The sequence below is a fragment of the Sus scrofa genome, chromosome 15, assembly GCF_054392235.1.
Source record: "Sus scrofa isolate SSC_HxYL_T2T_F1_AM1 chromosome 15, Sscrofa_HxYL_maternal_Yorkshire_Landrace_v2.0, whole genome shotgun sequence".
Lineage (NCBI taxonomy): Eukaryota > Metazoa > Chordata > Mammalia > Artiodactyla > Suidae > Sus > Sus scrofa.
In genome coordinates this window covers 73704235-73731955 of record NC_139397.1, presented here as the reverse complement: position 1 = coordinate 73731955, position 27721 = coordinate 73704235, and the positions used below count along the sequence as shown (strand labels likewise).

The 27721-nt window shown below is 46.2% G+C and overlaps 1 protein-coding gene and 1 long non-coding RNA gene across 7 annotated transcripts; one reads left to right on the top strand and one right to left on the bottom strand.

The window, feature by feature from the left end:
• The first annotated feature begins 47 nt into the window (after window positions 1–47).
• LOC146395912 (uncharacterized) lies at window positions 48–4880 on the top strand. The gene is made up of 2 exons (XR_014829028.1): window positions 48–402; window positions 1241–4880. It is a non-coding gene; the product is annotated as an uncharacterized LOC146395912 (long non-coding RNA).
• Window positions 3065–25881, bottom strand: AMMECR1L (AMMECR1 like). Of its 6 annotated transcripts, none has more exons than XR_002339479.2 (9): window positions 25598–25881; window positions 23973–24082; window positions 15309–16750; window positions 14746–15190; window positions 11561–11671; window positions 11091–11257; window positions 10251–10341; window positions 8321–8417; window positions 3065–6644 (listed from the first exon to the last, which is right to left on the bottom strand). XR_002339479.2 is itself a non-coding variant. In XM_021076490.2 (9 exons), exons 4-9 carry the CDS (start codon window positions 15150–15152, stop codon window positions 6533–6535), a joined length of 933 nt encoding a protein of 310 aa, XP_020932149.1. In that variant the 5' UTR covers window positions 15153–15190; window positions 15309–16750; window positions 23973–24082; window positions 25598–25881; the 3' UTR covers window positions 3065–6532. The 6 variants fall into 6 exon arrangements, 3 of the variants coding, with proteins under 3 accessions (XP_020932149.1, XP_020932148.1, XP_020932151.1); XM_021076490.2 differs by having other exon boundaries at window positions 11143–11257; XR_014829015.1 differs by lacking the exon at window positions 15309–16750.
• Between the last annotated feature and the right edge of the window lie 1840 nt (window positions 25882–27721).

Genomic DNA, 27721 nt, shown 5'->3' with positions numbered 1-27721 from the left:
CATGTGGGCGGACCCTCTGGGCTGGGCGGAACCTCTGGGCTGGGCGGGACCTGGATGGGGCGGGCGAAGCTGGGAGGCGGCAGAGAGGAGTGAAGCGACCTTAGGCTGCTCCCAAGGAAGTGGAAAGGAGCCCGAGACCGGGATTGCGGGGCTCACTCATCGCCGAGGGGCCGTCCTGCACTGGCCTCGCGGGAGAAGCCATCCTCGCCTCTTCCCCCGTACGCCCTTCGCCGCGCGGCGTGGCGACCGGTCGCTATACCTCTCTGAGGCTCAGTTAACTCACCTGTGGGGTGTGGATGAGAATACCTGCCTCCCAGGGCAGAGGGAAGGATTAGATGAGATGCAGGAACGCGCGGTTCCGAGCAGCTGGAACGAGAGGAACTCTCCTTGATGGGAAGCTGGGTAGGTGACTGAAAACGTATGATTTCCTTTATAGCCTTAAGCATTTAAAATTTTTTATTTGTAGTGGATTTTTCTAATACTTCTGAGCACGTGGATAGTGATATCGAGAGGCCTGATGGAATATTTGGGTGATACTTAGAAAACTAAGCAAATGAAAAATGATTTTGTTTCCAATGTGAGAGAAAACAGATGGTTGTACAGTGAAAGGAATAATCATAGTGCACTACTTGGCTCAGCAATGAACAGTGCTTAAGTATCATGTAAACTCTGCTAACAAAAAAAGGCATTACCAGACAAGACTAATTTTTACAAAATTAATTTGCCTTTTTTTAAATTTAATTTTTATTTATTTATTATTATTATTATTATTTTGTCTTTTTGCCATTTCTTGGGCCGCTCCTGCGGCATATGGAGGTTCCCAGGCAAGGGGTCTAATCGGAGCTATAGCCACCAGCCTACGCCAGAGCCACAGCAACGTGGGATCCAAGCCGCCTCTGCAACCTACACCACAGCTCACGGCAATGCCGGATCGTTAACCCACTGAGCAAGGCCAGGGATCGAACCCGAAACCTCATGGTTCCTAGTTGGATTCGTTAACCACTGCGCCACGACGGGAACTCCTAATTTGCCTTCTATCTGTATTTCCAAAAGAGATGTATTGGGTAAATCAATGGTAGTTTATATAGTATTGGCAGAGCTTTTTACTGCTTCAAAGTGCTTTCCTACACAATCCAACAGAGCTGTGGATTGATGTTCTGATGAAGAGGCTGGGGACAGGTAGCTGCTGGGTATGGGAGGTAGTTCTGAAGCTCAGTGTAGGCCTCTTTCTCCCATTTAGCCACCCAGCAGGACTTTACAGAGTACCTACTGCTTACCGGACCTCATCATGTGCTGGCCCCAAGGCTAGCTGGATCTTCTGCACACACACAGCAGGAAAGAAGTCAACAGGTGAAGAAAGAAGAAAAGAGGATAACAAATACATCCAATAACGTGTCACAGGGTGATTTGTCCACATTTTCATTCAAGAAACCATAAATACTTATGTGCAAGGCCCTGAAGTTAAAAAGGTGAATCAGTCCTAGAGCTGTCCCCAAAAGGAGCTCTCTACAGGTAGTTGATGCAAGACCTGGACTTACTTTTCATAATGACAGACAGAAAGTGGCAAGTGGTCTGAGAAGTAAGGAAGCATACAAAGAGGTCATCACATTGCTCAGGAGCTACTACGGTTCTTTTTTTTTTTTTTTTTTTGTCTTTTTGCCTTTTCTAGGGCTGCACCCGTGGCATATGGAGGTTCCCAGGCTCGGGGTCGAATTGGAGCTGTAGCTGCCAAGCCTATGCCAGAACCATAGCAATGCGGGATCCGAGCCGCATCTGCAACCTACACCACAGCTCACGGCAACGCCAGATCCTTAACCCACTGAGCAAGACCAGGGATTGAAGCAGCAACCTCATTGTTCTTCGTCGGATTTGTTAACCACTAGCCAGGACAGGAACTCCAATGGTTCTTTGTACAGTATTGGTCCAGTCAAGTCCTTCCACTATCCCAGTGAGTGTGCCTTTCAAAAGCAGATATTTATACCAAGGTCACACAGACCCTGGATTGATATACCCCCCAAAAAGAATGATATGGAATTCCATGCTGTTTACAGGTGGAATTACAGAAATGGAATACTCATCTCTAGAATCATTTCTCTTGAAGAAACAGAATTCCTCTCACACAGTCGGTCTGTGGTTAACCAGTCGTTTGTAATGTATCTCCAAATTTATCATCTAACCCTGACCATATAAACCTCTTGCCAACTGTAAGGGCCTCAGAACTGGTATCTTAAAAATTTTACATACTTGCAAATAAAAATTTAAACCAAAGACTAACAATATCAACACGTGAATGTAAAGTTTGAAAAATCATTCCTTGTCATTTTCTCCAAACCTCATCCTTTCTGGGCCATCCAAAATCGAGCAATGTTTTCCTCTAGGTCAGACCACACCCATGTCCCAAAGTCTCTGTTTGGGTTAATTAACCTCATCAAATGTTATGTTAAATTTGAGCATTGCCCCCCTACTCCCTCTTCAGGTTGTAGCTTTCTGGGCAAGTTCTGTGTTATTGGAAAACTTAATGACAACTACGAACTTTTTTCCTAGGGGAAAAAAGTTTTTTTGTTTTTTGTTTTTTTTGCTATTTCTTTGGGCCGCTCCCGTGGCACATGGAGGTTCCCCGGCTAGGGGTCTAAGGCTAGGGGTCTAATCGGAGCTGTAGCCACCGGCCTACGCCAGAGCCACAGCAACGCGGGATCCGAGCCGCATCTGCAACCTACACCACAGCTCACGGCAACGCCGGATCCTCAACCCACTGAGCAAGGGCAGAGACCGAACCCGCAACCTCATGGTTCCTAGTCGGATTCGTTAACCACTGTGCCACGACGGGAACTCCGAAAAAAGTTTTTTTAAAAAGGGTTCATAAACCTTAGGTTTATGCCAAGAAAACTTGGCTCTAAAAAAAAAACAGTGGCATTGCTACCAACAAGAGTATAAGGTTATTAGGGATCATCAACACCACAAAGAGTATGCAGGCTGAATAAATACTATCTAGTTGGCTGTCCAAAATAAAATGACTATTAACTGCTATTCAAAAAAAAAAAAAAAGAGGCAAGACAAAGACCACTTTTTACCCATTATGATTTATTCTCTACAATACTTTTGTTAAAGAGTTCAATGATTTGCACTCAGAAGTTATATAGCCAAGAGGCAACCAAGTGTAATACAAAGAATTGGTCTGAAGTCTTTGCACTGAAGGCCATACAAAGTCTCTTGCTTCAGGGAAATAAGAATGAAAACAAACAAAAAGAACATATAGCTCCCTAGGCTCCAGAATCTCAATAGAAAATAACATCAACAGTTAGTGAAATTGTAGGTGTTAACACATCATGGAAAACAGATCTTGTGCAAATATTAAAATTAACACCCAGGACTCCTGTATAGATGATTTTTCTTATAAACAATAAAATATATGTAATGTCTCAACTACAAACCTTTCTTGTTGAAAGGGTATCTAACATGTGTTGCTTTAGTATTATGAAGCGAAAAAGTTTAAGAACCTCACAGTGGAAACCAACACCAACAAACTCTAGTGATCAGACATTCTCTTTTAGTTAATGTAAAACAAAGACAATTTGAAATTACAGAGAGAATGTCCTAGCTGTGGGTATCATGAGACAAGCCAACGTTCCAGACCAAAAGGCACTCACAGCTAGGGATGAAACGGACTCCGAACCAAACCAGCCAAGGTAGGCTGGTTCCTTGAAAACAGTGGTTACCTACTGTTCAGCTTGAGCAGCCCAAGGACAAAGGAAACGCCAGCAGAAAACACCCCTTTCTCTTTAAACCTACCACTCATACCACATGTATTGGCCACCCTCATCACTGCTTTGGTCAAGCGCGTGGAAGGCAGTAAAGTTCCAGTTCGGAGCTGTCATCTCCCTATGCAAAGCTGCCACATGGATGATCCAGACTTAGTATTTTTCCTGAGAGCCACCTGCCATACATCTTCATGAGGTGACCATGACCGTACACTTCCAGACTACTTCCTGACTAGGCTCCATTCAGGACAGACACTGAAAGTGCCATTCCTCATGGGGCCCAAGAGTTTTCCTTGGTCGACTCCTGAGTCCCCTTGCCAAGCCAAGAGGAACCCGAGCATCTCCATCTCCATTGCTGGACTTGGATGGGAGCATGAGGGAATGTGCAGGGAGTAAGGCTTCTTCACTCCAAAAACCACCGAGCCCACTTCAGTGTGGTGCTGGGCTTAACAAGCCCGATTCTTGTGCACTGATTTTTTTTTCCCCATTTCCTGGGTTTTAAAATTTTCTGTTCATTTTCTTAAATGGCAGGTATCCTACCTGACCCTCAATAAAATAAAAAACATACTATACATTGGGGAAGACAAATAGGGCAACATTTCTACAAGATAGGCTTGAAAGAGCATGGCACTGTAAATGCTTGCATGACCAGTCTCACTGAGCGTGCTCAGGGGTGAAAGTTTAGCACCATTTTTTTTGCTTTTTTTAAACTTTAGAAATTAAACACAACTTTCAACACAGAAGACTTGAACATTAATGAGTGTAGCCCTATATATCAACACTGTTGTACAAACTGGAGGTGGGTGGTGTAGCCCAGAGCTGGCCACCCTGACATCAATCCATGGCACCTAAGAGTAACTGTCATGACATTTGTTTGTAACAAGACATTTATTATTCTCAGCAGCAGGAAATCACAGAACAATCCCTTCATCTTCAGAAGCCTGTTTCCGTTAATACTGTGAGGGACCTGAGGGCTCAGCACAGCAGCCAGGTGGTACTGCAGCCGGGCCTGTGTGTCCGCGGTCAGCCCACATTTCCCTGGCACATCCCGCATTCTCACCACAGCAGAGGCTGGCACCAAACACACCTGTCCATCCTTAACCCACCACTTCGAGAAATGAAGACAGCTAGGTCTAGACCAGCACCTGTGTTGTTCTTTAGACTGTGTCCCTGCTCCTCTCCCCCACTCCTGGCAAAAGAAAACTCCAAAGATCCTTTGACTTGACTATTTGCCCATTTTGGAAAGCCACACCAATACCACATAAACATTAAGAATAAATTAAAACAAAACATCATGTTCACTGGGTTGACACCCAACCCACTTCAAGAGTTCTCTAAACATGTTGTTGAAAACCAGTGCATCACCCTTAGGGTCCTTTCTTCCCACTGGCCACCTCTTCCTGTGAATCATCTCAGCAGTGCCTCTGTGACAATGTTTTAAAGTATCTCCAAGTCCCCAATTTCTATGACCTTTGCCACCATGTAAGTGAAGAACAGAAAGAGGGAGGAGAAATTTGCTGACAGCTATTTGGAATCAGCAACAATGGAAAAGGGAAATATGCCACATGAAAACATGAATGACCCAGAATAACATGAACTATCTGGAACTGCCACGGTGGGATGAAGATTCCCAGCATGTTAGGCAAGACAAAGACTCACCTTGTTTAATCATACAGCTTTGTTCTAAAGTCCCTAAAGACTAAAACTGCAACACGTTTCCCACTTCTACAGGCAAACTAGGAAAAGGAAACCCTCTGCTTGAAGGTCCTTCAGGATGTTTGCCTGAAAAGAAAAACAGCTTGGAGACCATCCATTCTCTCCTAGACGTGTCATTCTAGAGCCCAACCCGAGTGCTTGCTTGAACATCTCTGCCCTCTGAGAACCTAGATCCAGCTAGAGGCACTGCTACCGGCAGAGGAGTGAGGTAGCCGGGGGGGTAAGGAGGAGGTCTCTCTCCGACACTGCAGGCAGTGACGCTGTCAGGACCTCCGGCGGGCATCCCAGTCCTTCCTCGGCAGGCTACACCACAGAGCTCTGCTCAACGCCAGGAGACTCAGAGCAGGAAGAGTGCCAGAACATCCAACTGACAGTGGGATGAAAATTAAAACCTTCGTGGCTAATTGAGCAATGAGATCTGCAATGCCATCCAAAGGGCTTCCGATCTTGATGTAGGTCTCTGTCCAGGAGCCTCAAAGGACTCATGGCGCCCACCTTCCACCCTAACGTGGCATCCACTTATGAAGCATGGAGGTTGTGATCAACTCTTGGTACGCAATAAACTGGAAGTTTAAAAAAAGGAATTTAAAACAACCTAAAAATGTTTCTTGTTGGTCTCCGTTGCCCAGACTGCCAGGGGAGTACACCTACTTGATCTGGGGAGGCTGCAGGGGTGTGTGTGGGGTAAGCCTTCATCAATCAATTCCAGCTTCCACTGTGTGGCCAACACACAGGCAGCAAATCACCTGCAGCACCCACGTGCCAAGGTCTTCTGAACCCACACGGAATTCTCACTAGTCATGGAGGAGCCCCAATCCAACGGAACCCCATATTGAGGAAAGGCTGAGATAAGGCTTGGGCCCCTCAAGTTCTGTTTCATTCAGTATAACCCCGCCCCCCCTCCTCAGTCAGCTGGAGGCAGACTTGGCAACGGAAGCTAGCATCATAAAATGGTGCAGTAATAGAAGTAACTGGACCAGGAAGAGGAGGCATCTGCTCCAATGATGTCATAGCCATTGGTGGCCACAGGGGGGTGGGACTGGTCATGCAGCCGTGTGTCAGGAGTAATGATTGTAGAGGGGCGGGGCATGAAGAGTGCCATTCTGGAAACAGTGCTGTCGAGAAGCAATATACTCTGCATAACTGATTGTCACCTTCTCACTTCGGTACCTGTATAAGGAAACAGGAAAGGCTATTAGGAACCCTGAACACCTCATTTGTAGTCACGCAGCAGAGAAAACCAAAGAAAGCTTACTCCACATTTTGAAAGAATAAAATGGAAGACCGAGAGCAACCTTACTTACAGAAAATGAAAGACAGCACAAGAAAACAGTGTTGTTATTACAAATGAACAAGATGAAAAAGCACAATCACAATTCACCCCTGAGAATGTGGTTTTCTGCACATCCCACCTTTAAACACTTATCATCAGGCTGCTTATCATCAGGCTGCTCTTAAGCAATCTGCTACTACTAGGGTGTTTGGATGAAAAATTTCAAGGTCAAATTACATGGGTGGCAGATTGGAAGATCATTGTACCAATGCCCAGTGTAAAATGCCTATCTACTTTCAGGCTAAAATGTGGTAAATTTGACAGAAATGCAACCTCAACTTGAAGAAAAGCAATGAACAAGTTATTTATAACTAAAAGGGGCACAGATACCTAATTCTGGGTCAAATTCTGATGAAGCAGGTTAAAACTTCCTGGGGCTATATATAGGGTCTCACTTCCCAGATGAATATGCTGTATCATACCACAGGGTCATCAGAACAGAATCCATAGCACTTTGGCTTTGCTCTGGAAAGAGCCATGAGTCAGGATGCGAAGCATGGGGTGTTACAAACCTATGGAGCCTACTACAGACCACAGGAGCTGGGTGTGACAATCCTTACCCAGAGCCATCTCTTTCCCACTGTAATCACTCCTCCACTGCAAGGTGATTATTCCTGAATTTTGACAGGGAAATGGCTGTTCAAATAAATTATAATAATAATGATAATAATGCTTTGTATTTGAAGTTTTTTTTTTTTTTTTCTCTTTTGGAATCCAAAGCATTTCAAAAACACTGGGTTCTCTTCCAAATAGACCTGTGAGATTACTATATGATTATTCAGCATTTTACAGATGAGGAGGCCAACAGGCCCACAGAAGTTAAGCCTCTCAGTGCTTCTGATTTCAATAGGGACGGGAAGAGAACAGACATCTACTGACCACCGAGATTTTGCCTGGCCCTGGAGTAGAACTTCTTCATACATGACCTTACCACACCCAAAACAACCCCAAAGTGTCATCATTTACCTCTTCAGGCAAGAATTTTTTTCCACTCAGAGGGGCGGAATACATGGCCCAGGCCACACAGCCAGGAAGTGGTGGAGCTGGGATTGAGATTGAGAACCCAGCCCACGCTCATTTACTACACCAAGCAGCCTCCCCATGGAAGTATCTGCTGTAGACAGGTGTTTCCTTGTAATTCTGTAAAAGGCATTTTCTGACTCTTCCATCAACACGCCACCTGACTGCATGTGATGCCAACTGCCCCTGGACCTCTGTCCTGAGAGCATTCCCATCTGCTTTCAGTCTTCCCGCTCAGCCTCCCAAGTGGGTCTGGCTCAGTGGCTACTCTGCTCCCACTGTGCTATGAGTTCAGCTGTGGACACACCCAGAATGCTGGGGGTGGTCTCTGCTTTTGCTGCCCCTGCTTCCTCAGAGCTTAACCTCACCCGCACTTCTTTGGTTTAGAGATATTAGCAGAGAAAATTTTTTTCTTCTCCTTTTCATCAAAAGTATACTCCATCTCCAACCCAAACTAAATTAGAATGGCAAGGAAAATGAGACAGTGGCTTACCTGGTGAGTTTGATGGTTTTTCTGAATTCACTAGTAATTGGAGCCTTAAAGCCACCTTTCCTGAGCAAGGAGTCTATCGTCTGGATCTGATCCCAGTCTGAGGAGGAGAGGCACACGGAGGTCAGCGCACGGTGACACAAGAATGGGACGCACTCTAACGCGGGGGCAGAAGAGAAGCAGCCAGGTTGGCTGGGGCAGAGAAAGTCTGGGCCCTGCCCCATATGCCTGGAGCCCCGGCTGCCTCACTGGCAGGCTGAGGAGAATCTGAGATGGGAGATGAGAGCCAACACAGCTTTAGTGACTGGCCCCAGGCTCCCTGCATCCGAGTCTTTCCTGTCAGAGATGATGCCAGTATAATTATCCAGAACAAACAGGGTCCCAGCCTTTTGGCCTAGGCTATAAGTAGGGCTATTCTAGGAGAAGAGAGGATTCCAAGTCTGCAGCTTGTAATCCTTCACTCCAATGATTTCTACGAGTCGCAGTCTACTACAGAGAACTGACAGTGGGAAGGAAGCTATTTCTTTGGGAAGGATGGGAACGTTGTTCAGACATTTACTGCTGTTGTTCTTGAACATTTTCAACAGATAAAGCCAAATATGTCAATTGAAAACCAAAGAGAACCCCTCAAATTACTGTAATAGGTACCCTGATTTTTTAATTTTCCATTTTCAAAAGGCAAAAATACCTTGATTTACTGAAGTTATCACCACATCTCACTATTAGAAAATACTCCTGGTGTGCCTCCTTATACAGAAAATGTCAGATTTATGATCTCAAAGAGGTGGCTAAAAAGCTTCCTTTTTATGCCACATCCCTGCTGCTGAAAAGTTACTAACAAGGTAATCCCTCTCCATATAATTACTGTGGGTATTTTTCTTTATTCCAGGTTTACACCCAACAAATACGTAAACGCCCAAGCAGCATTTTAAGGTATTCTTCTAAATATTCTTTAAAGAGAAACTCTGCCTAACCCACTTCCTGCCTTTAATGTCCCAGTATAAAAACTGGGTAACTACTGAGTTCTTTAAAAAGAAATAGGTGCGATTACGTTTTGCATTTTCCCAGTTATAACAGTTTAAAAATTCATAGCCAGGGGAGTTCCCGTCATGGCGCAGTGGTTAACGAATCCGACCAGGAACCATGAGGTTGCGGGTTCGGTCCCTGCCCTTGCTCAGTGGGTTAACGATCTGGCGTTGCCGTGAGCTGTGGTGTAGGTTGCAGACACGGCTCGGATCCCGCGTTGCTGTGGCTCTGGCGTAGGCCGGTGGCTACAGCTCCGATTCAACCCCTAGCCTGGGAACCTCCATATGCCGCGGAAGCGGCCCAAGAGATAGCAACAACAACAACAACAAACAACAACAACAAAAGACAAAAAGACAAAAAGACAAAAAAAAAAAAAAAAAAAAAAAAAAAAATTCATAGCCAGGAGTTCCCATCGTGGCTCAGAGGTAACAAACCTGACTAGGATCCATGAGGATGCAGGTTTGATACCTGGCCTTGCTCAGTGGGTTAAGGATCTGGTGTTCTGTAGCAGTGGTGTAGGCCAGCAGCTGCAGCTCCAATTCAACCCCTAGCCTGAGAACCTCCACATGCCACTGGTGAGGCCCTTAAAAATAGCACAAAAAAAAAAAACACACACAAAAAAACAAAAAAAACATAAAGTTCAAAACTAATGTGGGGAACTCCCCTTTACAATGAACTCTATAATGTGGTCAAGCTGATTGCTGGAATTTTCCTACAATTACCACTATGGTTTTAGGGACCAGGAAATAGTACTATATCTTTTGGGGAATTTGTTCTCATTCTGTAAGAAACTAATAGATATGGGGAGGAAGAAAGGGCTTAGAGGCAACACACTCCACTTTCCTGACCTTTACTTTGCAACACCATAAATAGTATCGTTCATGGAAATGCCATTTGTCCAACTCACCTTGTTCCTTCGCAACCTCAGGTAAATATGTAGCTGTACGTTTGACGCCTTTCTCATTGACGAATTCAATTCGAATCCCATGGACCCCTACCTACAAAAAAAACCCCACAACCAATAAATGGCATTTACTTACTTTAATGGACCTTCAATCATCTTGTATAAATTGACACTGTCCCCTGACCAGCTTGACCCAGGTCTGAGAAAAAAGTGGGGCCCGCTTGCTTTTCATGCCTCTCAGGCATTGAAACCAAAGAATCTGCAGCTTGAGGGAAAGTGAGCATCTCTGAGCAGCCACCTCTCTGAGAGCATGAAGGTTAGAGAAATACATTCTCTCAGGAGCTTATCCAATAACGTGGACTAGTCTACCTTTGCTCTACCCCATTAAAAGAACATGCCACAGGGGTTTGGGGTTTTTTTTTTTTTAGGCTGTGCTCATGGCATATGGAAGTTTCCAGGGCAGGGAGTGAACCTGCACCACAGCAGTGACCTAAACCACTGCAGTGACAGTGCCAGATCCTTAACTCCAACATGCTGTAGGGTTTTGATCTGGGTTCATGACTCTTCACATATAGCTTCTGGTAACAACTTTTATTCAAGGGCTAACCAAGAAGGATCAGGAATGTTCTCCTTTATCCCCATTATTATTCCTTACTAGACATGGCAGAAGGATGTGGAACAGAGCAGACTGGGAAAAATGGGAGAAGAAAGCCTTTACAACTCTTCTTCTTATATATCAAAGCACCTTTTCTGTCACACGAGTTGCCTACAATCACTTCTGACCTCAGCTTTCACATTCTCATACCCTCTCTCAATGAAGGAGATACATTACCATGTACTAACCCGAACCCAAATGCAACGAGAGATGCAGAGTTCCAAATGCGGCTGTTCTCACCTCCCAGTCCAGGTAATCACTGGCATCCTCAAAGTTAGTAAGGAGGGAGACAGAGCAGAATAGTTTAGGCAGCTCCTCTCGGGTCAGGGGGGGAAATCGGCTGTCCTTAAGTGCACTGGAGGGGGACAGAAAACATAAGTGAGGCTGCTCTGGAGTTGGGAGCCAACAGCACTTGCCCAAACATTAATCGTGAGCTACTGAAAAAAACATCTATCATCACTCAGCACTAACATGCTAAAAACAACTTTACGCTATTAGCTGTGTATACCTGAACCGGTAAGTGACTCACCAGATCAAAGCCCCCACACTTTCTGATTATCAAAAAGACAGCGCTCAAACTATCACTCAGAAGAAATAGTTGGGCAATTGTTTTCAGTTTTGGCCAAGTATCTACAAATCTGATGTGTGGTGTTGTTACCTGGTTAGCGTGTATTCCCTGAGTCCTGAATGAAGATTCATGGCTGAGAAGGTCCCAATGCAGCCACGAAGCCGTTTGTCCCGCCCTGTCTTCCATGTCACAAAGAGGGGACTGAAAGAGCAAAGCAAAAATCAATCATGGAGAAGAAGAAAAGCCTGACTCTATCTCTGTTCATCTCTTCCCCGAAAGGCCTGTGTTCTGATGCCGGCTGTTGGAAAGGCTCTCGGCCTCTGGGAGCCATGCAGCCCTGGGTGGGAACAGGGAGGGAATCGCTGCAAGGCACGGGAAGAGAGGCTCTGTAGCCTGGCCCACAGTCTCTGCTCACAGGGGGACTTCACTCTGACCCCCACGGGGGGCATGCTGTTTTCTTCTTCCTCTGCCCAACTTTTTCTTCCTCTAGTATTCCATGGCTCTCTCTTCTTAACTCTCTTTTTATGTGTCTGTGTTCCCCACTTCCATCCTTCATGAAGACATGCTGGGCCTGCCCACCTGCTCCCCCTTATCTGAAAGCATTCCCTGCAACCCACATTGTTCCCATCATTCTTTCTGCCTCTCCTGCTCATAAATGTCCAGGGGAAAAAAAAAGTCTCCTCAAGAAAGCTTACTCTTAGCAGGAGTTCCCCTTGTTGCTCAGCAGGTTAAGAATCTGACTAGTATCCACAAGGATGAGGGTTCGATCCCTGGCCTTGCTTAGTGGATTAAAGGAGCCGGACTTGCCACTAGCTGTGGTATGGGTCACAGACACGGCTCTGATCCCCCTGCTGCTCTGGCTCTGGCATAGGCCAGCAGCTGCAGCTCCGATTCAAGCCCTAGCTTCAACCCCTAGCATGGAACTCATATGCCACAAGTATGGCCTTAAAAAAAAAAAAAAAAAAAAAAAAAAAAGAAGAAGAAAGCTTACTCTTTGTAGAAGTCACCACTTTCTTTTTTTTTTTGTCTTTTGTCTTTTTGTTGTTGTTATTGTTGCTATTTCTTGGGCCGCTCCCGCGGCATATGGAGGTTCCCAGGCTAGGGGTCGAATCGGAGCTGTAGCCGCCGGCCTACGCCAGAGCCACAGCAACGCGGGATCCGAGCCGCGTCTGCAACCTACACCACAGCTCATGGCAACGCCGGATCGTTAACCCACTGAGCAAGGGCAGGGACCGAACCCGCAACCTCATGGTTCCTAGTCGGATTCGTTAACCACTGCGCCACGACGGGAACTCCCAGAAGTCACTACTTTCTAGGCTAGAGTCATGCTTCATTATGCTCAGATCAACGGTAACAGACTTTCTTAGAAAGAGGTTACAGAGCTGTCCCCTCTTCCTGAAATTCCTTTACATCCCTATGCCCCTACCTCTTAGATCCTTGAGTTAATACTTCCAAAAAGCAACTTATAAGTTTTTAAAGTTATCTAACTTCCTTGATCATTACTACAAAGCAGCATATCCCACCCACCCATCTTTTCCTTCCAGTAAAACACCTGACCAGCACTAGCCAAGTTAACATACCAAAACCTACTAAAAAAATCCTTCAAGAATTCTACTGTCTCCACACCCTACAATGCTGCAACTACCACCTACTCTTCCAAACCCGTGTCCTCTCCTGTAAGGGACACAACTCGATCCCACTCAGATCAAGGTTCTGACTCTCACCTACTCAGGATGTGTCCCTTGGCAATACTTCCCTAAAAAGTCAACACGTTTCCCCCTACATTTCCCGTCCTCTGACACAATCACAGGAGCAACTTCCCCTCTACCTCTGCCGAGACAGCATGCCACACAAACTATTTGGCTTTTGTGTGTGGTCATGTCATCTGCCAACTCAACAAGTCTTCAGGAAGCGAGGACTTTTTCTTCACTTCCCCTCCCTTCCCTGCCCAGAGGACCTGTGCCCACCTCAGCATGGAGCGAACAGTGGAGAATGAATGACCAGTCTGTGAATGCTATTAAAGTACATCCTAAAAAAATTAAAAAGCAGCAGGACTCTTTAAAGCCAGCTCAAAGCTGCTTCCAATTCTGAGAAAGAAAACACTGGCCTGAGTTTCTTCACTTGACTTTGTTCTTTACATACATCTCTTATTTAAGTTATGGATACCTTGAGGGGACCTGGGACAAATAACAGTCTTGAACTAAAAACAGCAAAGTGGAGTTCTCGTTGTGGCACAGTGGTTAACGAATCCGACTAGGAACCATGAGGTTTCGGGTTTGGTCCCTGGCCTCACTCAGTGGGTTAAGGATCCAGCATCGATGTGAGTGTGAGCTGTGGTGTACGTTGCAGACGCAGCTCGGATCCTGTGTTGCTGTGGCTGTGGTTTAGGCCAGCGGCTATAGCTCCGATTCGACCCCTAGCCTGGGAACCTCCATATGCCGAGGGAGCGGCCCAAGAAAAGGCAAAAAGACAAAAAAATAAAATAAAGGAGTTCCCGTCGTGGCGCAGTGGTTAACGAATCCGACTAGGAACCATGAGGTCGCAGGTTCGGTCCCTGCCCTTGCTCAGTGGGTTGACGATCCGGCGTTGCCGTGAGCTGTGGTGTAGGTCGCAGACGCGGCTCGGATCCCGCGTTGCTGTGGCTCTGGCGTAGGCCGGTGGCTACAGCTCCGATTCAGCCCCTAGCCTGGGAACCTCCATATGCCGCGGAAGCAGCCCAAGAGACAGCAACAACAACAACAACAAAAGACAAACAAACAAACAAATAAATAAATAAATAAAAACAGCAAATTCTGACCTTCTTGATTGGGTGCCAGCAGCCACATAGGACTGACAAGGAACAAAGTGAGGGGACCATGTTAAAAGCATCCCAGCTCCCACTAAATGAGCCCCTAGTCTCCAGCCTAGCCCTTAGGCCCTGGCAATTGACCTGGACTTCAACAGTGCCTGGGTCCACAGTGGTGTGATGCTGTGGCTTCTCCACCTGAGAAGGTAAATGACCCGCCTACTGCCACAGGAACCAACAAAGACCAAGAACCAAACCCTCCTTATTCCCAGAACATGAACAACAGGACAATAACGCCTTCAAACACAGCTGAGCTAACCGTCCTATTACTAAACCTGGGGAATGGTCTAGATAACGTCCGGACTTTTTTCACCATCCTGGTCCCACTACCTTTTGCCCAAATCATGTTGAAGCATTTTAGAAGCAGGAGCCTCTTTCAAGAAGCTAGCTTGCCTTTCTCATTGTTCCCCCACAGGACTCATTTACTCACTAGGGGTCATTGGTGAATCTAGGAAGTCGTGGCTGTGGGAAGCCATAGAGGTGACAGTAAAGGACGTCAAAGCAGTAGCAGCACATCTCTGCAGTCACCACCAGATTCTTGGTGGTATTGGCAGTTCCATTGGGCCGGGGGAGAGGGCTCAGCGCTCCCGATGCGGGATTCATTCGTGTGATGGGAGAGTTTCCAGGTCCCAGAGTTAAGTCCGACACATTCTCCCGACCACTGCTGCCGTCCACATGCTGGTGGTTTTGAAGAGGTCCTGAACTAGAGCCGGGGACAGTTGTGGACTGGTTTCCGTGACTGTGCGTTCCACTTCCAGATAACTTAGGCTTCTTGACCCCACAACAGCCTGCTGCCAGCTTGGGCTCGAGTGGAGGAACACAACGTCTTTTTCCCATCCTGATTCAGTGCCTGAGGTCCGGAATGCTGCAGAACCCTAACCCAAGAGAGAACAGGCAGGCATTCATTCAAATGGTTAGTCAGGAGGAGAACACAAAAATCAAAGAGGAAGGGGTCTACACAGAGAGGGTAGGAGCCATCAAATTCTTTCTTACCCAGGTCACACTGGTCACAAAGGGTCGTAGACCAATGGGCTAGAAGAGACCCTGAATTCCAGACCAGGGACACCTAACCTTTTCCTAAAGGGCAACTATTTTTAATTTTCCATAAGGTTATGATCATCATGGCTGAAGGCAGGGAACAAGCAGCTCCCTCTTGCCCAGGACTCTCAGGGCATAAGGATGGAGTAGCAGCCAGCGTGAAGCTGAATGGGGACATTTCAGGAGTGACTGGAAAACTGCGCTTGACCTGTCAAGACTCTTCATCAGGATGCTTCCTCTACCTTTTTAGAGGCTCCAAATTGAACCATCCTATTTTTAAAGAACCCCACAGGAACGTTCCTGCTTTTTCTTGTTAACCACATCCTTTCCACATTCTCCTCGTCACTAACCTCAACCTATCTGTGTAATTTTAGCCCCAGATCTCTGGGACGATGAAAGGCAGCAGCTGCTTTCAAACACAAGGCTCCCCTCCCACCTTTCCATCTTCACAGCTCATGTTTACAGCCTGACTCATCTTCTTTGGTTCTCCTCTGACCTCACTCCAGTTTCTACACTTCTATACCTTCAAGACCCCATTCAAAAAAAGCTACAACCTGGTAGAAACCTTTATTCACACAAATGACCCAAGCTTCACAGTCCTTTTGTGAGGTAGCCATTTCTGCCCTGTCATAGGAAGGCAGACAGAGGCAAAGCCATCAGCCTAACAAAATGTGGTGTCACATGTGCCAGGAAACCAAAGGGTCCCATCTGATGATGTGAACTGGAGGAAGGAATCTTTTTTCACTAAATTCTTTTTCTTTAAAAAGCCTAAGGTAAAGATAATACAGCTGTAACAAGACCAAGATCCTTTCTTTTGTCTGTGTCAGTAATCAACAGGATCAGGAAAACAGATTCTAGTTATTTCAATGTCAATATCAAAGTTTGTAAAATCCTGCTGACTTGAGAAAAGTATACTTCGGTTTTTCTCAAGTCATTACATGTTAGTTTTAGCCCCCCACTCAGATGAATATATAATTCCTAAAATTTTCCCTGTGTTTTGAACATGTAGCACATAATTGCCTTTTTAGGCACTTGCTCTACAATATGGTATTTTGTCCGTAAATTCTACAACCTTTTAAATCAAATTAGATATTTATGTACCCATTTGCAATGGCACTGTTTCTACAAAAACAACCTGTCACTTCAGGTTGATACAAAAATTTCAAATATTGCTTATGTTCTTGATATATGCTGATCCCTAACAAAATACACATTTCTAAATCTAGGGCAATTCTTCAGAAGATGAAAGTTGTCTCGAGCAGAGGATAACAGCTTGCAAGCTTCAACGTCTGGCTTGAAACAGGGGCTTCTTTTTGAGAAAGCTTTATGCACTTGATGCAGTAAAACTTCCAATGACTAGATTGTTTCTGAGCGCGGAGGTCACTGTCTTGTTTAGACTGTTAAAAGAGGGAGCAGAATGTCTTGGTTAAAAATGCTGCCTGAAGGGAGTTCCCATCGTGGCACAGCGGAAATTAAATCCGACTAGGAACCATGAAGTTGTGGGTTTGATCCCTGGCCTCGCTCAGCAGGTTAAGGATCCAGCACTGCAGTGAGCTCTGGTGTAGGCCAGCAGGTAGAGATCCAATTAAACCCCTAGCCTGGGAACCTCCCTATGCCACAGGTGTGGCACTAAAAAGCTAAAAAAAAAAAAAAGAAAAGAAAAGAAAAGAAAACTGCTGCCCGAAGGACCAAATGCCCGGGTTCAAATCCCGATTCCTCCGGGATTAGCCTCTCTATGCCTCAGTTCCCTCAAAATGGGAATAAACAGCAGTACTGACTGCCTCATGGGGCTGTCAGGAGAACTGAGGTTAATACATGTAAAAGGCTTCAATACAGTGTCTAGCATAACATAAGCTGATTGTATCATCTGGGCTCTTGTTTGACTGTTTCCACGAGGATGGAAACTCCCTGAAGGTCAGGATTTCGCCATGCACTCAGGGCTTAGCGCACTGAACAGGTGCTCCTTAAACAGGATTTTACTGAATCCTCAAAACCACTCAGCAAAATAAATGATGTTACCATCATTCGACAAAGGAGAAACCTAAGATTTAATAAGCAAGACAATCTGCCCAAAGCCAAACTGTCACTAAAACAGAGTCAGGATGTGGACCACATCTGTCAGACTCAAAGGCCTGGATCTCCCCACCCTAAGCCCCATGGAAGAATGAGGCCTACCAATAGCCACTGGATCCACTGCCTTTCCTAATGGCATGAGAAAAAAATCAGCAAAGTGGGTGGGTTAAAGATTCAGCATCAGGTTGCTGCTGTGGCTTGGGTTCGATCCTTGGCCTGGCAACTTACACATGCCTTGGGCAGGGCCAACAAACAAACGAACCTCCCAAAACAATAAACAAAAAACCAAATCAAGGGTAAACTAAAAACTAACTTAATAGTTTGAAAAATCTTGCCAAGAAACTGGAGTAGGGAAAAAAAAAAAAAAAAAAAAGTCGAAACCTAAGCCCAAGGAGTTCCTGTTGTGGCTCAGCAGTAATGAACCCAACTAGGATCCATGAAGATGAGGATTCCATCCCTAGCCTCCATCAGTGGGTTAAGGATCCGGCATTGCCATGAGCTGTGGTGTAGGTTGCAGATGTGGCTCAGATCTTGCATTGCTGTGGCTGTGGTGTAGGCTGGCAGCTGTAGCCCCAATTCCACCCCCCGCCTGGGAACTTCCACATGCTGCATGTGCAGTCCTAAAAAGCAAAAACAAACCAAAAAACCCTCAGCCCAACGTCTGTATCTCCACCATCACTCTGACAATTATCAGGACCCCTGCCATGTCATGTCATTTGAGTCCACAAGAGATGTCACTGCCCTCTGAGTCGACTTTCCACCTTGTATATAACTGTGGGCAGGGGGTTTAGGACACTCATGGAATGAAGCAGAAGGACCATCTCTCAAGAGCCAGAGTTTTAACAGCATGAACAGGGCCCTGAGGCTTTGCCTCCAGAGAGTTTCAAAATTCAAAGCAGCAAAAAGGTGTGAAACAGGTTAAAAAAGGAGATTCTTCCTCATTCTCCTTACGCCAAAACACACCTGAAGAAAGAACAAAATGTCATGAGCTAGTGGTAACACAGGTGTTCTCAGCTACCTGCCTGGTGAAACATCCTACAAGAGAGAAACAGAAGGGCTTTTGAAACCATGCCAAGGCAGGTGAACTCAAGGCCAGGAAGATTCTGCCTACACACCACGTACAATCACCAAAGGAAAATTCTGCCCACACATCACGTACAATCGCCGACTGTACCTGAAGGGGGCATGATCACAACTTTCACCAAGAGACTACAGCTAACAATCTCCCCACACCCTCCATAACTGTGATTTGTAATCAGTAGAACCAGCCCAAGCTTTCTCTGGAGGCTACTAAGCAAAGAATTCAATTGATGTTCTCAATTAGTGACCCAAGGGAGAGTTAGGGACTTTCTGCATCAGAAATACTTTAGAAGGCATTTCTTTAAAAATTTGTTTCATGATTTATTTATTTATTCTTGGTCTTTTTATCTTTTCTAGGGCCACTCCCAGGGCATATGGAGGTTCCCAGGCTAGGGGTCTAATCAGAGCTGTAGCCGCTGGCCTACGCCACAGCCACAGCAACACCAGATCCGAGCCGCGTCTGTGACCTACACCACAGCTCATGGCAACACCAGATCCTCAATCCATTGAGCAAGGCCAGGGAGCGAACCCGCAACCTCATGTTTCCTAGTCAGATTCTTTAACCGCTAAGCCACAACGGGAATTTCTGTTCCATGAATTTAAAACACAGAAAACTTCAGACATAAAGTAAAATAATATAATGAACCTAATAGCCAACTTGAACAATTTTCGACACAGGGCCAATCTTATATCAACTGTACTTCTCAAGCCATCTCCCCTCCTCCTACTCTATTATTTAATGCTCTCTCTCTCTTTTTTTTTTTTTTTTTTTGTCTTTTTGCTTTTTCTAGGGCTGCTCCCGCAGCATATGGAGGTTCCCAGGCTAGGGGTCTAATTGGAGCTGTAGCTGCTGCTGGCCCACGCTCAGTTAACCACTGAGCCATGACGGGAACTCCCTTTAATGTTCGTTTAAGGGGACCAATATATTACTATACGTCAGCAGGAGGCAAATATTAAGTGAACTACAGTAAAGACTGTGAAGGTATTGGTAGTATGCACTTTTATTTACAAAATCAACCACTATCTATCAAGTTCATCAGGTTTCTCTTTAGGTGTGAGGCTCTGCTAACTCAAACTCCAACTATGTGGGCGTCTTCCCACAACTAAATGTCCCAGACTCAGCTCCCAGGACTGTCCTACAGTGATCAAAGACATACTCGTTTCTTCAACAGCTTGGCTTCTGAGGTGTAGTGTAGGATCTCCCAGAATAACAGCGTTTCAATACCAAAGACTAAGCTGCTGTCTGACCAGCTAAAAACAAATACCCCAATGACATGTTCTGCCGTTTCTAGAACTACGTGCATTTGTTTTCCCCCTTCCCCAAAACCTCATACAAACTGCCAGCAATGATACTTTTATCATAGTAGGAGTAACTGAATGGTTACTACTATGAAGTTGGTTCATCTGAAATAGTTGGAATTAGGTAAAAACTCATATATCACTAGGATGCTTCCAAATGAAGCTGTAAGCTTAACCTGAGGGCCACTTTAAGGACCAACAGTAGTGCTCTCCTTTTCCTACTGTCTGTTTCCTTTAGAACAAAGAGAATGGACTAGTTAAAACTGGATTTCCACCATATGGAGACAATACCTCCACAAAAAGCTGGAGGAAAAAACAGGAATCACTGTTTTACCAGGTAAGATCTCCTAACCTAGCAAGTGTCATATGAAGTTGCTCTCGAGTCACCACACTCTTCACCTGACAGGCAGCACTCAAGGTCCTGCCCTTCAACACGGTCCACAAAACAGGCATTGGAGCAGTGCATTGTTGATCTGGGCCAGGTGGCTCACAAAGCCACTTAAATTCCAATCACCACTCAACTCCTCCTGGTTGCATTTTTTTTTTTTTTTTTTTGCTTTTTAGGGCCGAACTTGGCATATGTGTGTTAGTTCTCAAGGGTTGAATCGGAGCTGCAGCTGCCAGCTTATGCCACAGCCACAGCAATGCTGGGAACTAAACTGCGTCTGTGACCTACACCACAGCTCATGGCAATGCCAGATCCTCCTGAGGGAGGCCAAGGATTGAACCCGCATCCTCACGGATACTAATCAGAATCACTTCTGCTGAGCCACAACAGTAACTCCCTGGTTACTTTTGTGTTTTTCCTTTTCAAAAGGTGCTCTATATATGATATATACACCACCAGTCTTATCTACAAATCTCCTGGTAATTTCATTTAAGTTAATAGACTTTTTTAAAGAAAGCAGTATTTATGGCACTACCTGACCTTCAGACACCGGGTTCCACATGAGGTGCTGACTGTTGAGTATGTCTGAAGGTGACTGAATTACAACTATTTGTTCTTATCGACACTGTCAACTCTGCTCAGCTCACACCAAGGGACAGCTTAATTCAGAGCAATATGGATAGTCAAGGTGGACAATTCATTCTAAAAGACAGGTCAAATATCTCCTACACTAACTTCTTGGTTTAGGCTGGTAGCTGTCTTCTTTGCTAAAACACAGTCACTAGTCAGTCCTGGATTTGGCCTTGGGGGCTATTTAACTTTAGGTTGCGCACAGCTTTCCTCCCAAGGCCATACCCAACTTCTAAACCGCACTTGAGAATATATATATATATATATATATATATATATATATATATATATATATATTTATATATATATATATTTTTTTTTTGGATGACAGGGCACTTTAAGAGCTACCCACTGGAGCATTATTTGCCTGGAGGGCAATTTATGATTTCAGGAATTAATATAATCTCATAGATTCCTGATATTTATAAACAAGGTAGAGACCAGTATGGAGCAGAGGATGTGAGGTCACCCTGACTGAAGAGGTTGGCTGGGCAGGAGTACCCGCCTCCCTCACTGGCAGTCCCTTCCAGGGCTCCTAGGTCCACTGAAAACGACTAGATGATGCCTTCCCAGAGCAGCCCCATCTTCAGAGGGCAGAGCCCGGGCTCAACTCCAAATCTAACTTAACAGGTACTGGCTATGCCAGCTCAGGCAGGCTGTCACACTTCTGCAGACTTGGACTCCTGCTACCACAGAGGCTCATTTGTGAGCATTCAATGAGTACAACATGAAAAGCACCTTAGCAGTTCTTTAACACAGAACTACCATTTATTAAAGCATCTGCTAGTACTAATACTATGTCTACCTCTACCGATAAAAGTTGGTTTTAAAAATTACAGAGCTCTGAGCTCTCACGATTTCTGGAGGGATAAACATCGTCATAATAAAGAACTACCATGTGGATAGTAGATCATATTACTCATATAGGGTTATTATTCTAACGAACTTGATACTTTTGCACTTTGGAGAGCCATGCTTCGAATAAATCACCCACTATTCATTGTGAGATGCCAGAAAATAAGGAATATTGGGCTGAGAGGTGTGCGCAGTTCTGTTCTGTCGGGGTCTTTTTTGAAACTTATACCTATGCACCAAAAAAAAAAAAAAGTCAACTTGCTAGATATGCTATTATTGCAGAAATCTTGATATATATTGAGTACTAACAGAACTATTGAGTCCAAGTAGTTAAGAGTTCCAACAACTGGACTGAAATACCTAGAAAAGCCTGGAGTTGTGGGGGTGAAATCTTGATTCAACTCAAAGACAAACCTCAAGGAGTACTTGTTGTGGCGCAGCAGAAAAGAATCCAACTAGGAACCATGCGGTTGCAGGTTCAATCCCTGGCCTCGCTCAGGGGGTTAAGGATCCGGTGTTGCCATGAGCTGTGGTGTGGGTCACAGACGCGGCTCAGATCCTGCGTTGCTGTGGCTCTGGTGTAGGCCGGTGGCTACAGCTCTGATTGGACCCCTAGCCTGGGAACCTCCATATGCCATGGGTGTGGCCCCAGAAAAGACAAAAAGACAAAAAAAAAAAAGACAAACCTCAACACAGCCTACTGAGGGGCATGAACTTCTAACAAAGAAAAGGGATTTGGGAGGTAGGAAAAAGGCAAAAAGAAAAGAAGTCTTTGCATCCTGTTATTATTATTTAGTGTCCAGATGTCTATTCAAACCAAGCTTCATACAGAAGGAACAGGATACTGTTTCCTCTGTGACAAAGAGTTGAACTGAAATTCAATTTAATAATTATGTGATTAGTGAAATGGCACCTGAGCTATAATTCTGGCCTACTTATGGAACTATTCCAAAAAACACTCAGATGAAGAGACCACAAACATTCTGGTAATCATTTCAAATAATCACTTCTATGTTTCTGAAAGCCCATCACACACACAAACAATCCAAAACATTTCCTGTGTAAAAATATCTCCTCTAAAAATACCAGATCTACCTGTATAATCCTTTTTTTTATAGATTTACAAAAATACACAGAACTACACACTTCCATGTCAAGTTAGCTTAAGCCAAACTTTGAATATCAAGAGTCAGAAGTTTTGTTTTCTTTTTAGATCCCCTTCCTTTACTATGAGCTATGGCAGTGAGCCAGGTCTTTCTGGGCCTCGTTTCTTTCATTTGCAAAATGAAAATATTTGTTCCCTGCCTTCCTCACAGAGGGACTGTGAGTCTCCATGAGATGGGAAGCACTCAAAAATTCTCTTAGAAATGTCAGCATACCATTACTAATAAACTCCAGGGTGTAAACCAGCTATAATGGAAAAAATAAAAATCATTATAAAAAAACACAAAAAAACCTCCAAGAAATTCAAGAGTAATAAAAATTTTTCCAGAACTTTGTTTACATATAAAACTCTAATTATTTTCAAGAAAATAGTATCACCCTAGCAGATTTAGGGCAAAATGTTCCAAAATTCCCTGAAGATTATAACCATATGGAAGACACTCAGTAATTGACCTTGATAGGAACTACATTAACCTCTGAGTTATTATGCTCTTTTTTTTTTGTCTTTTGTCTTGTTGTTGTTGTTGTTGTTGTTGCTATTTCTTGGGCCGCTCCCGCGGCATATGGAGGTTCCCAGGCTAGGGGTTGAATCGGAGCTGTAGCCACCGGCCCAAGCCAGAGCCAGAGCAACTCGGGATCCGAGCCGCGTCTGCAACCTACACCACAGCTCACGGCAACGCCGGATCGTTAACCCACTGAGCAAGGGCAGGGACCGAACCCACAACCTCATGGTTCCTAGTCGGATTCGTTAACCACTGTGCCACGACGGGAACTCCTGAGTTCCCTCTTTGACTTTAAAAAATGAATAATTGGGAAGGGGCGGGAGGCAGACTTTATGTACATAAAGGTTACGGATAATGCCACACCACCATCTAGGTCACTCTAATGAGATTGTGGAAAATAAATGTGTCTTTACATATTCAAAGTATTTTAAAAGAGAGCAAGTGGAAGGCAATTCATCAACATTAGGACCCCCTCTCAAGAAGTAGAAAAATAGAAGTGAACAAAGTAAACCTACATCCTGAAGTCCTAGCACCAGCCTAAAACAAAAAAAAAAAATTTTTTTTTTTTTTTTTAATTTTAAAAGGGCAACAAAATTCTAGTCTAAGTATGTCCAAGGTAATACTCACTTAAAGCTGAAAGTTTGTATTGCCAGGGGAACAGCTATAACAGAGGAGGGGAGCTATTTTGTCTCTGAAATGAATTTTCTTCCTTCCGATTCCATTCCTTCTTCCTGTACCTAAGATGGAAATGTAGGTACAGTGAATGAACAAAATCAAGGCAGTGCCAAGGTAAGGGATGGTTTCTGAAAAAACTACAACTCAACAGAGCAATTTCTAGGGGAAAAAAAAAAACAACTAAGGAACAGGCTTTCCTTAATTCAAAACATTTCAAAATCTAAATATAAGGCAGCAACGGCAGTCCCATACATTATATCACCTCATCCTTGGCATCATCACCAAGAAGGGAGGACAATGAGTATCAAAGATTTAATTGAAACCAAACATGAGACAGACATTAAAACTTCCTCCACCACTAATTTAGATAAAAACTTGCTCCCAGGCTAAGATATACCACTTCAAGATTCTCCACTGGTTTCAGAATACAAACATACTGCCATATCCTCTGCAAAGATGGTGCCGAAGGATTATTGGACAGCATGCCAGGGTCCTGAGGACAGGCCATCTTGTTATCCCAGGTGGGGAGGATAACTGTTGGTAAAAGCCACCCATCTTTACTCTGAGGCTTGCACAAATCTCTTTTACAATCTCTTCACCAACTCTCTCCACCCGCCAGGAGTAGAGAATTGAGTTTTTCCCAAAGATGTAAACAGGAGACTCCAGGCCCCACCCACTCTGTCCAAGGAGAGGGCAGTGAAAGGGGATAGGCCCAGAGGGATCTGGGTGAGGGCGTGTGGCAAAGTGAGGAGTTCACATCAGGACAGGGAATGGAGGAGGGCAAGAAGTGAAGGGCAAAACCCACAGCCTGGGAAGGAGGGAGGCATAAAACCCAGAGTGCCAGGTGGAGAAATAATGGAAATGAGGACTATGGGTACATAAGGAAAGACAGAATGAGGGTGGAGTTGGAAAAAAAGGGAAGAAGAGACGAAAGCGTGCTTGTAAAACAGAGTTCAGCAAGGAAGAGATACAGCGGGGAAAAGAGAGGCCAGCGACGGGAGGTGCAAAGCAGGCAGATAAAAAGGTGAAAGGTAAGAAAGGAGGTGGAAGGGGAGAGCGCGGGGCTCTGGGAGGAGTAGGGGGACGACCAGGCGACGGGTAGGGTTTAGAGGGCAGAGCCGCGGGGGTGGAATCCAGACGCCGGGCGGGGGAGGGGGCGGCGGGGCGGCGGGACGGTGGGCGAGGGCCGCCAGGCGGCGCCGGAGACCACCAAACTTTACACGACCCGCCACTGTTTCCTGGAGGGAGTGCAGAAAGGAGCTGGAGCCTCGCCTGGCCTCGCCTCGCGGCCCGGGGCAGGGGCATCCACTCACCCCCTCCCCAGCACGCCTTCCGACCCACTAGCTCCCCGCCCGCACACGCGGCCCGCAGGCCCCGCCCTGCCGCCTCCTTTCACCGCCCCCCAGAGCCCCTCCCCCATGCTGCCCCGGGACCCGAACCCCGAACCCCGGGGACCCACTCGCCGGCCCCTCCGGTCGCCTCGGGGTGAGGAGGCCCGACACGCACGGCGGCAGCCCCTGGGAGGACGGCCTGGCGGGGACGGGGGAGGAGGGCGCGGCGCGGACCGACTTTCCCACCTTTTCTCCTGGCCCAGGCGCAGCCGGGGCAGACGGGACCTCTCGCGCTCTGCCTCCTCCTCCTGCTTCATGGAGCCATGCGCCTGGGTGGGGGCTCGCGAGAGAAGCGGGCCGCAGACGGGCCGGACGCGCGGCGCGGACGGGGCGGGGCGAAGAAGGCCGGCGGGGGGCGGGCGGAGGAGGAAGCGGCGGGGCGGCGGTGGCGGCAGGGAAGAACTGCTAGAGGTATTCCCCGGGCAGCTGGAGGACTGAGCCGAGCCGGGACCCGAGTCTTCCGGTATCCCAGCAGCCACCGGAGGCAGTGAGGTAATGGAGGAAGAATGTAGGTAGTCCTCCAGTGGACCACACGCCCTCTAGCTAGTCGCCAAAACCATAGAGATCGGAGAGCCTCTGGAGCACCACCCCGCTGCTGTCACGTGGCCTAGCTTCGCGCACATTATTGGCTGGAGTCGACTCCACGGGTTGAATTAGGAGGCTGCTTTCCACTCTTGGGGTAGAAGCCTAGGCGGTTGAAATAAAGACGGGTGGGAGGTGAGGGGCAGGAGGAGGCCGGTGGGTCGGACCCCTCGGGTCGCTGAGCCTGCGGAGCGAAGCTCCCGGCTGTGAGGCCGGTCGGCGCAGTGCAGGCCGGGCTGCCTTGGCTTCTGCGAGCGAGCGCAGAGCGCGTCGGGAATTGTAGTGCGGCCCGGGCCGGCGGCATTGTCCGTGACGCGGCCCAGGTACCGGCTTGGGATGCAGCCGGGATGCCCAGCCTCGCCGCTCCGCCCTTTCCCGCCCAACACTCAGCCGCCCACGGCTTTTCCGGAGCAGTTAGGCTCGCGTCGCTTCACCCCACCTAGTCGAAGCCTTCGAAGGCAGCCAGGAAGGGGTAGCTCGGAGCAGCCTTATATTCAGCAGACCCATCGGATCCGGCCAGGCTTTTGAGAAGGAGTTCCAGGCTCAGTGCCAGCCTCCTCGTGTACTGGAAAGGACAGACCACCCTAGGTGGTGTCAGGAGCCCAAATCTCGGTCTTGACCCCCACCCCCACCCCAGTCCCCAGCCCAGAAACGACTCAAGTGGCCACTATCTACAGTGCAGGGTTAATTCATTTGGTCGACTAGGCAGATACCTCAGCACTGGCAGGGCAAGGGCCTCAAAGAGAGCAATACAAGAAACATTAAAAAAAATTAATAGAAAATTATTCTCGTTTCAAATATTTGGTGTTTAATTTGACAACTTAACGTTTTTATTATAGTGACAGATGGAGTTGCACTAAAAGTCTCATTTCTGCCCTGCTCCCTCACCCTAACCACTACAAACTGTTTAGGCCCTGCAGCAAAGGCATGCCCTGTTTTAAAGCATTGCCAGTCTAGTTGAGAACACAGACTCAAGCCCACAGATCGACAGTTCTGTGTTTTGCTATTCTGTTTACGCAGAAAGGAATCCTTAACATGTTTGTCCTCCAAGAGCAAAGAAAAGTCTCTAGTAAAAAATGCAAATCATATCTAACAGTGAAGCTTTCCAGCAAAAACCTTCTGCTCTAGAATGCATAATGTACTAAAGCATAGTAAGATCTGCTACTACAGACTTATAGCAAAATTACCTGTAGGCAGCAAAAAAGGGAGGAAACAGTGATTGGTGCCCCTTGGACCTGGAACTCTGAGAACCTGGCAGAGCAAAACAGTGGAAGGAAGAGACATGGCTGTAGAATAAGAAGGTGACTTTTTTCTTTCTTTTTTTGGGCCGCACCTGTGGCATATGGGAGTTCCTAGGCTAGAGGTCAAATGGGAGCTACACTTGCCGGCCTATACCACAGCCGCAGCAACAACAACGCAAGATTTGAGGCACATCTGTGACCTTTGCTGCAGCTCACAGCAATGCCGGATCCTTAACCCACTGAGCGAGGCCAGGGATTAAACTCTCATACTCATGGATACTAGTCGGGTTCGTTACTGCTGAGCTACAACGGGATCTACAAGAGGTCAGTTTTTTTTTTTTTTTTTTCCACAAAAGCCATTTAGAGCAGTCTTCATAATTCCTGTCAAGGTCTGGAGGTGCTTATCTGCTGTTGAGTTCCACTTTTCCCAGTTTCTAACCTCTGTAGGCCTGAAAAACTACAAATTAGATGATCATATGGCCTGGAG

What these genes read in the sequence shown, in the direction of transcription:
- AMMECR1L (XM_021076490.2), bottom strand. Translation starts at nt 15,152, where the DNA reads ATGGGAAAAAGACGTTGTGTTCCTCCACTCGAGCCCAAGCTGGCAGCA. An exon ending in TGAGGTTGCGAAGGAACAAG is followed by an intron (nt 8,418 to 10,250) that starts GTGAGTTGGACA and finishes TCTCCTCCTCAG; the next exon opens with ACTGGGATCAGATCCAGACG. An exon ending in AAAACCATCAAACTCACCAG is followed by an intron (nt 6,645 to 8,320) that starts GTAAGCCACTGT and finishes TTCCTTATACAG; the next exon opens with GTACCGAAGTGAGAAGGTGA.